Source organism: Cicer arietinum, chromosome 1, assembly GCF_000331145.2.
Source record: "Cicer arietinum cultivar CDC Frontier isolate Library 1 chromosome 1, Cicar.CDCFrontier_v2.0, whole genome shotgun sequence".
NCBI lineage: Eukaryota > Viridiplantae > Streptophyta > Magnoliopsida > Fabales > Fabaceae > Cicer > Cicer arietinum.
Genome location: NC_021160.2, coordinates 54,052,583 through 54,064,981, shown reverse-complemented (window position 1 = coordinate 54,064,981; position 12,399 = coordinate 54,052,583). Strand labels below are relative to the sequence as shown.

At 26.1% G+C, this 12,399-nt stretch overlaps 1 protein-coding gene across 1 annotated transcript; it reads left to right on the top strand.

Annotated features, from left to right (window-relative positions):
- The first annotated feature begins 9,247 nt into the window (after positions 1–9,247).
- LOC101496895 (CBL-interacting serine/threonine-protein kinase 25-like) lies at positions 9,248–11,226 on the top strand. Its single transcript, XM_004486556.4, has one exon. It carries the CDS (start codon positions 9,659–9,661, stop codon positions 11,003–11,005), a length of 1,347 nt encoding a protein of 448 aa, XP_004486613.1. The 5' UTR covers positions 9,248–9,658; the 3' UTR covers positions 11,006–11,226.
- The last annotated feature ends 1,173 nt before the right edge of the window (positions 11,227–12,399 follow it).

Sequence of the window (12,399 nt, the reverse complement as noted above, 5' to 3'; positions counted from 1 at the left end):
ATTTTAACTATATAAAATAATTATTTTTAATCATGATCATCTATGTACGATAGTGTGATCAAAATTTAACTTTCTTTTCTTATATATATATATATATATATATATAATAAAAATTTAGTTTTGTCTGATTTAACCTTTATATTATTGAGAATCATGGTTGATTCCAAGAAAAAGAAAAATAATTAAAAATAAATATTAAATTTTAAATGATAGAGTAAAATATAATTATATAATTATAAAATAATGTAGTTTTATATAGTGCTTTAATAAAACTAACATAACAAAATTTCACTTAATTATATCTAATTTTTAACTACCTTAAACCATATATAACTAAATTTAATTATATTTAACATTTTTAAATTAGAAAGAATAATACAAAAAAAAAAACAATATAACTAGACAATGTTAAATAACATTTACAAGAAAAAGAATACAAGTTGTAATTAATCATATCGCCTTAACAAGAAAGTCGAAGTATTTTGCCTACTTTAAACTAACTTGAAAATATCTTGGTGTTTCTATGGCATTCCTTCCAACATAGAATAAAGAATTTCAATATTAGGTCTTCAAATGTCAAATTTGACTTACAAATTTAACCACCATAAAATAGAAGCACAAAGAGAATAAAAAATGTATAATATTATAAAGTAAAAGAACAAAGAAAATAATTATTATTTTATTATCATAAGTAAAAATATAAATTAAAAAATTAAAAATATTTAACTAAATATATAAAAATAAAATAAAATGTTTAAGTAAGAAAGCCAATAAGAATGAAAGAAACCACAAAATATACTACTACAGCATTTTTGGGCCGCATTAATCAAAGCATGAGTCTGTTTGGTGACTGTGATTAGCCAGCCAATAGTTTAAGTAGATATTAAATGAAATATACTTGACGTGAAATATGTCACTGAATTCTTCATACATAGATTGGAATTCAAAGTCAAGCCCGCCATGAAAATTCTTTCTCCACTAAATTGTATACATACTATACTACAAATACTTTTTTGACTCAAAATTATAAAAATACTATTATAAAGTTTATTGCAACAACTTCTAATTTTACCTTATATACTACATTTATATATATCTATATATTATCCTTTATAAATTAATATTTAAAAATTATTAAAAAATTTAACGTCGGACAATAATACTTTAAAAAATAATAATAAATAGTGATTTTTTCGTCATTATAAATAAAATGAAATTTTAATTGATATCGATTTAATACAATATATATATATGTTTTTTCATTTATTTTTATCAAATTATTATCATTTAATTTACCATCTCAAACATAAAAATAAATATAACTAATATCAACTTTTAAGAAACAACGTGTAATTGTTCGACGAAGTTTTATACCGCTGTAAAGTATTCATTCGTAGTAAAGAATTAGAATTTGTTCAACTTATATTTATTTATTTATGGAAAGTTACAACTATTTAGTTTGGAATAAAAGTAGAAAATCATAAGAAAACGTTTTTGTGAAGGAGTTCAGGAAAAAATCTCATCTTTAAATTTTAATCCCTCGTTCATTGCAAATTCATTTGGACAGTTTGAGATGTTTGATTCCTCAAAAGATCCAAGTCACTGTTGTTTCCATTCAGGAAATGAAGACATAAAGAATGGTTGTTTGGCATACCTTACAATGAAACTAGATATGTTCTGTTAAAAGCTTGTTTGACCCCTTAATTGACATTATGGTCTAATTCAGTAGTGGCCGCACAGGGCTCCATTATTTTATCGGCAAGCAAAATTATTTTTTTTACTTGATAGTTAGTATACATATATTTGATAAATAAGGATTTAAGTTAAAGGTTTAAACTCAACATCATGTGTTAATATTGTTTCATCCAATTACTTTATATAAATTCATCAAAGACTCTTTATTTGAATTGCATATTATAATATATTTGGTGGCTAGTTATTTGAACATGTTGCGTAGAATATAATCTTCTAGTCATCTAAAATGAAAAATAAAGAAACAAATTGATATTGAAAATCTAAAAATGGTGCTTTTAGTAAAAAATTAAGGTATAATTTGAAGTTTTCATATCTCTATTTATATCAATTCATAGAATTAGTTTCCTTAATTTAAAAGTTAAATTTATTTTGTTTTTTTCTCATAATTTTTATCTAAAAATTGACGATTTCACATATTTTATATAATGTGACAAACGATTTTATGATCTAGAATCATCTAGATGCATAAATTATTCACATGTAATTAATTAATTTATAAAAATAAAAATGTTATGGAGTGAAAGTTAAATTTTTATAGAGTTTTATTGTCTTTATAGATATTAATCAATTTACAACATCACATTATATATCACATTATTTAAAATATATCATGTCGTCATATTTTAATTAAAAAATTATAATATTAATTAAAATTGTCAAATTTTAAAATAGAGATACTGATGTCGTAAATGAATAAATACAAAAGACTAAAAATGATACAAATCTCCATAATTTAGATTTGGAAATTGAAAATTTAGAGAAAGAACTGCCAAATAAAAATATTCAACAACAAAATATTTTGGTTCGAAAAAAACAAAATAACCTGATCCTCACTCTTGTTGATGAACATTTTACTCATTTTATTTCGTTACTCTTTTATAATCTAAAAATATGACATGATGTACCTTTTGCCTTTACTATACCCTAGAATCTAAGTACAACATGAGTTGGATAGTAAATTTTTCTATTTCATAAGAATCCGCCTGATAACCAAAATAATAATAAGTAAAAAGAAAAATAAATACAAAAATAAATGCCAAAAGATGAGTTTGTTGCCCAATATAAACATGAGACTCAATTACGCCCAGTTACTACATATATCACTCAGTACTATTTTTCAATTATATATAATTTGAATTAACGACCAAAATTAATTGATTATATAAAATTAACTGTGTAATCTGAATTCTCTAATATCAAAAACAATAATTTAAATTATTTATAATATAAAATTGCGTGAAACAGCAAAACTACAAATCCAAATCCTAAAAAATTGGAGGGATACAGTTATTTGAATTCTTTTGTTGAAATAGTTATTTTAGTTATTGTGAATGTAAATATCTTAATTTATAATCTGCTAAAAATATTGTAATTTATAATGGTAAACTTATTTAATCCTTATTTTACAAAAGCAACTATTTACTACTTTATTTGATAAAAAATAATTTTTATATTTTTCTCAAAGGTATATTAATTAAAAACATATATCTTATCTAAATAATATATCATTTTAATAAAATATGTTTATCCCAAAGTATATGTTGTTTTATAATAGCAATAAATCATTAATATTTCTTTTTACATTATAATATTTCCTATTTACTATTTATTCCTCTATCTTTTTCCAATTTTTAATTTATATATGTTTCTCATAACATTAATGGATGATACTTTTATAAAATAATTTATAATTTCTTTTTTTATAAAATATTAACTATATCTCTTATTTTATGTGAAATCTCTGAAGTGACATAAAATTTAGAACAAAGAGAATATTTAATTACCATAAATCAAAATTAATTTTATATTAAAACTTTAATTCCTAAAAAATAACAACAATAAAATTATAAATAAAATTTAAGATAAAAAGACTAAGTCTTGGTACAAAATAGAAAAAACTTTTGAATTCATTGAATACTTAAAAAAAATTAATTCGATATTAAAAAACTTACATTTTTTTATCCAAAAAATATATATTAAATCTTGCAACAAAACTAACTTCACAACAAACTCAATTTTAAAAAAAAATAATCAATTTTAAAATGTATTGTAAATAACAAAATATTCATGCAAGTAAATGTGCAGGTCAGCTTGGTTGGTATAGTGTATAATCCACCCACTAGATACTGTTGAACATAGTGGGGCCATGTTTGTCGGAACTTGAATTCTCATTAGGACATTCTTCTTCGGTTTACTTTTAGAAGTAACAACTATGAAAGGAAAAACAAACGAAAGAAGAAGAGAAAATTGAGCATTGAAATAAAATAAAAGAGAGAAAGAGAGAATTGAAAAGTATGATAAGCAATGAGCACGAGGACTGACTTGTAGACGACTGACTAAAGTTAGTTATTTGTGTCACTTTCTTAGGTCGGTCCAATCAACACCACAATTTCATAATTTCTTCTCTTCTTTTATAAAACTGTATTGCTTCGATTTATTACCAGACTTTAATGGCCATCACATCCAATGAAAACAAAACATTTTTTTCATGTTATACTATAAGTTTTAAAATAAAACTGATGTCACAAAATAATAAATTCTCATTAGATTTAAGTGTAATGATTTTGTACTAATGATGCATATATTTTAATTTCTTACTGTTAATAACATAGTAAATTTTTTAATGCTTTTAGATCATTTTTAAGCAAGTGGTTGACTTCAATTATTAATGAATTTTATTGAAGGATGGTTGGTTTGAGATAAATCGAGTTTCAATTCCAACTAAAGTTATAACATTTTTTGTGTGATTTTTCTTCCACATGATCAAACTTCAATGATCAGGTTTTTCTTTTGAAAACTAGTGTTAGGAAAAAAAATGTTGAATATGGTTAATTAAAAAGACCTTCTAGTAGTCTTCATTTGTATGTCTTCCGTAACTTTTATATTATGTTTTTAATTACATTTTTGGTTTCAAAATAATATATGTATAATTGAAGATGTATAAAATCCAATCTGATTCATTAATATGTTTTAGTTTGCAAATTATGTGTGGGAAGCTACATTGCAACTTTAGTTTAACCGTGATCAATAATTTTGATTTGAGTTGAGTGAATTTATTAGAATATCACTAATTATTAAATGTTTATGTTCATGACATAATTCAGTGTCTTGTCAAATACTTCAAAATAGTTTGTTATAATTAATATGTCATTGAATTGTCGAGAAGTGAATATAAAATTGTATTGTGTTAAAGATTTTATGTTGAATGCGATAAAATTTGACAAAATATTTATAAGTGAGACGTGGTTCACTCCATACAAGTCGATTTTGTGAGGTTGTTTTAAGTCTAACCCAAATTTTAGATGGTAACAAAATCTATATAAAGTTTATTGGGTCACTTGCTATTAGGTTAATGTTATCTTGTCACTCCAAACTCAAATATTCAGTTTTTGACGTGTGAGTGTATTTATTAAAAGTTTCATATTAAATGAAATAAAGTATGACAAAATATTTATAAATGATTGATAGTCTTTACCTACAAAGTAATTTTGTGAATATAACCTAAATTGTAAGACATTGTATAGCCAAACGGGTTGTTAAGTGTTGGCAATTAGGATTATGAAGAAGGTGGGTTACCTTTTTAGAGGTGGCAGCTGAACCTCTTGTAGTCTATTTGAAAAACGAAATAGAGATAAGATATGTAAATATCTATAGGAGGAAAAACTGAAAAATATAATGGATTTGAAGAAGGAAGTGACAAACCTTGACCAAACCTGTATCATAGATTGTACCAACCCCTTCTTTATGTCATTCCATTTGTGATTTTCTTTTCTGTGAATCTCTTTGATTTTCTTCTTCGTGAATCTGATTGATTTTCTTCTATGTAAATTTGTCTGATTTGCTTCTCCTCGACCTTCATAAGATAGTGTAGAGCCTGACTTTTGCCGAAATGTTACAGTGTTACAGTGTCTAAACCAAAAATATTTCAAAATAACAACAATGCCCCAAAAATATTTTAATAAGTAACGACAAATAAAAACAAAAGGAAGGATGATAATGTATTTTTGTATGATTTGAAATAAAAAGTTGGATATGTGCATAAATGTAGAGTAATTTACAATTATGATATTAAAATTGTATTTTTGGTGTAGTTGATAATTCTTCTAGTGTATTGTAGATTCGTATATCAAATAAACCAATGGCGGATTTATCAAATAAATGAAATGTGATAGAAAAGATTCAAAAACAATCTGAAAGATGGACTTTCAAACTTTTTAACTTTTAATAGAGGGATTTTTTTTTTTTGGTACGAATTACAGAGTAAATTTATCTCTCTTGTGTTGTTTTAAATTTTCTTACTTCACTTATTATCGCAAATAGAATTGATAATGACATATCCCATTTGAAGCATAAGCTCTCTAAATACTTCCATTTTGGATCAAATAATTGGGTCTTTATATAGCCATTGATAACCGGTTGTGGATTGGGCTTATATTACCCGTTAGGAAGTTGCTATTACCATCTCAATAATATGTAATACACCCTCTCTCAAATTTTAATTTCCCACAGTGCCTTGAAAGTTAACTTTTTTCATATAAACTTTTTTGTGTGACGTGCACTATGAAGCTCACACAGTCGTGCTAAACCCCAAGACTCAAATATAGTTTACAAAGCTAATTATAAAGTATTCATCAATAACATCAAGTCAACTCTGTCGTTTTGGTAATAGATATTGCAAAGTAATATTATTGCATTCATTCTAAAATAGATATTGCATTCATTCTAAAATAATTGATACATTTGCAAACAAAAAATTATCTTAAAATAAATAAACCTTTTAATTTTCAATATACTTTTTCCTAATTATACCATTTATTAATGCTACTTGCATCATTTTCATTGCAGTATCTATTCTTATACATTTATGACATTGATAATGCATCAATATTTAATAAGGATAATTTGATAAAAATAATATTGTTTTATCATTCATTTATACAATTTTTTTAATACGTGTGAAATAAACAAATGATTCCATTATTTTGAGATGAATAGAATAATTAATTAATCTATTTATTTTAATTATTATACTTTTAATATGTGTGCAAAAATATTAAACAATTGACAATTAAACTTTGTGAATAAATAATATTAAAAAAATTATACTTGAAAATAGAAGTAGTAAATAATTAAAAAAAATAGTAGTAGAAACTCCATTAGTCCCAAAATAATTGATACATTTGCAGATAAAAAAATATATATTTAAGAATAAAAGTAGTATATAATTACAAAAAAATAAAATAGTAGTAGATATTGCATTTGTTCTAAAATAATTGACACATTTTCAAAAAAAAAAAAATAATTGTCTGAACCTTTTAATTTCCAATATACTTTTTTCTAATTATATCATTAATTAATATTACTTGCATCATTTTTATTGCAGTATCTTTTCTTATATATTTATGACATTAATAATGCATCAATATTTAATAAGGATAATTTGATAAAAATAATATTATTTTATCTTTTATCTATACAATTTTCTTAATATATGTAAAAGAAATAAACAAATGATTCAATTATTTTAAAAAATATATAATAATTTAGTTATTTATTTATTTTAATTATTACATTTTTTAATATGTGTACAAGACAGTTAAACTTTGTGAATAATTAATGTTAAAAAAAAACATATAATAAGATAAAAATCGTTAAACATATTAAAAAAAACAAAAATAATATCTATTAGAAGTAATAAATTTAAATAAATCTAACAATATCTAACAAAAATCATGGTTGATAAAAAATAAATGGAGTAATTTTAATTAAGAGTCGTGCAACATTATTAAACAGGTGTAGACGATGCAAATTGGTGATACCCTTTTAAATATATTTAATGGGGCGCAAGGATCACATTTAGTTTAAATTTAGCGGTGTTTGACTGTTTCAGATTTGATTTCACATGTATGATGTGTACTTGGCATACAAAATTACAGTAATGACCATCATTTTGTCGCATTGAATTAGGCTATTATCTAATGCCACAATAGTATCTAAATTGGGTTGAGGGCAATTATTAATGAGTGGTGTTAGGTTGCATTGGATCTCCATTTCAAACCTCACACTTAGCTGTATTCGACTCACTGCCACGTCACCCGCCGTACTCATCACCAATCATTAATCTTATCTTTCATTTTTCCCTCTCCAACCAAACTTCTTCATCTTATTTGTTGCTAACAAAAATTAACAAATATAGAACATTTCTCCCAAGTAAATAATTTATAATTAATATCTCTATCCCAGTTAGTTAAATATACAAAAATATATTTATAATATTCCATTTTATTTTCTTTGATAAACGTAGTTTCTTTTTCTCTTTTTACAGTTTTTATAAATATGTTATTATAGATAGAATTAACTGCTTTTGACTCTAATCAACTTTTGTAGAAAGATTTATTTAGAGTTATTTTTTGGTAATCAAAAGTTAGAGAATGAATTCATAACTTTACTACATTAAATTGATTTTTTGGTAAAACATGAAATCAATTCATAATTAATTTCTAAAATATTATTAAAATAACAACATAATATACCACAAATAATCCATATTAAGTTACTTGTCATAAAACTAAAAAAATATATATTTAATTATTTAATTTATAAATCGATTCATGTGGATCCTTGACTTGAACTCGGAACAATACATCCAACATAGTAATTTATATATTTATTTAATATATATAAAAATATACTTATTCTCTAAAGTATTTAAATATCCATTTAAAGTCAAAATATTTTTATCTTTTGAACAAAATTTTCATTGGAAATAAAAGTTTTATATTATGAAGAATACAAAGTTTAAAACGAACTCATAATTCCTTTAATTATTACTAAGGAAAGGAAAGGAAACAAAGATCATAATGATTAACGAAATAATATAAAAGAAGGTAATATAATATTATACAAAAGACTTTACTAAAACATTTAAATAGTTATAAAAAACTTATGTGTAATTTTAATTCTTTTATTTTTATTAATATATAAACTTAATCAATTTATTTTAAACATCGACATTTGTGGTTTCTCTATCAGATTTTCAAATTAAAAAATAATAATTTAATATATTTTAAATAATATAATATACAATTTCATGATATAGAACCAGTTTAATAATATACAATTTCTGAAATTAAAAGTTAAATTTTTAGAGTAGTTTATTATAAATTTATAAATGTTAATCATTCTATTTCATTATATCATATGACATACACTTTAAAAATGTCACATAATCATTTTTAATATTTTTAAAATAATATAATTTATAAATGAGTAAAATTAAAATATTAAAATTGCAATTCAGAAAAAAAAAAAAAAAAAACTATTGTCCCACTAAAAAACATCAATTAAAAAAAAAAAGTGAGAAATTTGGGAGCCACATACGTCCAGTTGTTCCGCGGCCCAATAGAGCAATTTAGTCAAATTTCCAGATACTTTTCCGCGGTTTGTGTTTCCTTCTTATCTTAATGCTTGCTTGGTCAGAGACACCACAACACCATACTCATTAATATCTTTCTTTATTAATTAACCTTATTCTTAGTCAAAATTACAACCCTAATATTAGCGCAAAGCCGGTAATTGGCAGAAACCCTATTCCCCCTTTCTAAGAAACAAAATTGATATAAATCTCCCCATTCCCTTTCATCACTCTTCACCCCTCAAACAAACAACCCTTCCTCCTTTCCTGCATGCACCATGAAGATCTTTAACCCCTCCAAATCCTTCCTCCAAAATGTCGTGTGTCCCTTTGACACCATCTTCATTAAACACACCAAATTCCTCTCCCTTGGTGCTTCTCACGTTAAACAGTTTCATTTCCTAAGCTGCAACTGAAACCATCTTTCATTCATTACACCCCCCTTCCAATCTCCCCTCCCCTCCCCTCCCCCCCTTTTCAATCCAAAACATGGATCACCACCGTCACAACAAAAAAAGAAACATCCTTTTCAACAAATACGAGATAGGTAAAATCCTCGGACAAGGCAATTTCGCCAAGGTATACCATGGAAGAAACATCAACACCAACGAGAACGTGGCAATCAAAGTCATTAAGAAAGAGAAGCTGAAAAAAGAGAGACTCATGAAACAAATTAAACGCGAAGTTTCCGTTATGCGTCTCGTTCGTCACCCACACATCGTTGAACTCAAAGAAGTCATGGCTAACAAAGCGAAAGTATTCATGGTAGTTGAATACGTTAAAGGAGGTGAACTTTTCGCTAAAGTCACAAAGGGTAAAATGGAAGAACACATCGCTAGGAAATATTTTCAACAATTAATCAGCGCCGTTGATTTCTGTCACAGCCGCGGCGTTACTCACCGTGATCTAAAACCAGAGAATCTTCTATTAGATGAAAATGAAGATCTGAAGGTTTCCGATTTCGGATTATCGGCTTTGCCGGAACAACGGCGATCCGACGGTATGTTGTTGACTCCATGTGGTACTCCTGCTTACGTGGCACCTGAGGTTTTGAAGAAAAAAGGTTATGATGGATCTAAAGCTGATATTTGGTCTTGTGGTGTTATTCTCTTTGCTTTGCTTTGTGGTTATCTTCCTTTTCAAGGTGAGAATGTGATGAGAATTTATAGCAAATCTTTCAAAGCTGATTATGCTTTACCTGAATGGATCTCACCTGGGGCTAAAAATTTGATTTCTAATTTACTTGTTGTTGATCCTGAAAAGAGGTTTTCAATTCCTGATATAATGAAAGATCCTTGGTTTCAAATTGGGTTTATGAGACCCATTGCTTTTTCAATGAAAGAATCTGCTATGGATGATAACATTGATTTCAGTGGTGATGACGAAAACAGCGATACTAATGAAGTTATTGTTGGTGGAATTGGAACAAAACAGCAGCAACCTCGTCCATCTTACAATGCCTTCGAGATCATTTCATCCTTATCACATGGTTTTGATTTAAGGAATTTGTTTGAGACGAGGAAGAGATCGCCGTCGATGTTTATATCGAAATTATCGGCTTCCGCGGTGGTGGGGAAGCTTGAGATGGTGGCGAAGAAGCTGAATTTGAAGGTAACTGGGAAGAAGGAATTCATGGTGAAAATGCAAGGGGCGACGGAGGGGAGGAAGGGGAAATTGGGTATGACGGTGGAGGTGTTTGAGGTGGCGCCGGAGGTTGCAGTGGTGGAGTTTTCAAAGTCAGCTGGAGACACACTTGAATATGTAAAGTTCTGTGAGGAAGAAGTTAGACCTTCACTCAAAGACATTGTTTGGAGCTGGCAGGGTGATGCACACTGATTAATCTTCATCGATAAATAATTTATAGTTCATAAACTAGTCAGATATCACAGATTAAAATTTGTTATTATTCTTATTTTTATTTTTCATTTAGCCTTGTGTTTATCAGATTTATATTCATTACTGTGTGATATACTCTCGTTTGGAGTTTGTGAATTGTAATTGCTCTTGAAGATGATTTATTTAATTAGGATCAATATTAATATTGATTTTGGTTTGGATTTGGATTTGTCAACTTTAGTGGATACATATTATGCATATGCCCCAAGTCAATGAAATGTTGTAGGTAGGTATAAAAACCATACCAATGGATTTGTTTGACGCACCAACTTGTAGTTGGTGTTTGTTGGGGAATGATTTTGCCTGGATTCGCTGACCTGTTGATGATAATTCAATTTCCAAACTAAATTATACAAAACATTGGTACAATCTAAATAAAATATTGATTTTAATTTTTAGTTTATAATTGAAAAACTGATTTTAGATCTTCAAATATCATTCTAACAATCACCTATGGGAACCCGAATCCATGGTAGATATATGCACACGGTTAATGAGTTTTTTGGTTGTGTCGATTTTAGTTTTTGATGCATCAATCCAATGTTATTATGTATTCTATGGATGCATACTAATAATGCTTACTATTTCTATAATAAAATATAACAAAAATTAATGAGGAAGTACATTTATTGATATGAATAAATATATTAATTTTTATTGATGCACATTTAAATACATATTTTAATATTAAAAAATATTAATATTTCCCCAACCTTTTTTTCAAAAAAAAAAAAAATCATCTTTCAATACTTTTAAATGCATAATATGTTAATATTTCACGAAAAACATAATTGCCATATCAATTTTAATTATGTTAAAATTATTTGTTATTTTTAAAACAAAAACATATAATTATTTCTTTTTTAAATGCATTTTCTTTTTAAAATAAAGAAATACTTAAATTTAAAAGGTAATTAACTTTACAAAAATTAAATGTATTTAGTAAAATATTTATAAAATGTTTAATAATTATATATTTTTTAAAAGGAAAGGAGATCCGAATTCATACAACTATGGTATTACCAATTTGGTATTGTGTGATATACTGAATAAGTGAAAAGGTACATAACTTGACCAAGATTAGCCAACGTGATGAAAATAATTGGACACTTATTAAGAACTTTGCTGTTTTTATTAAAATTGCTCTTTGCAGTTATGATTAAAATTTGGTTATTGGATGATTATGGGTTAAAGGGATGAGAGTTACGTCTTTTAATTTGAGGTTCCCTAATCCATTAATATTTGGATTGCATGGGATAAGAGGGAAGGAGACATAAGACACGACACGAGTGAGTAACGAAATTTGGATGCGTCGCGTTTGTGTCTATGTTTTA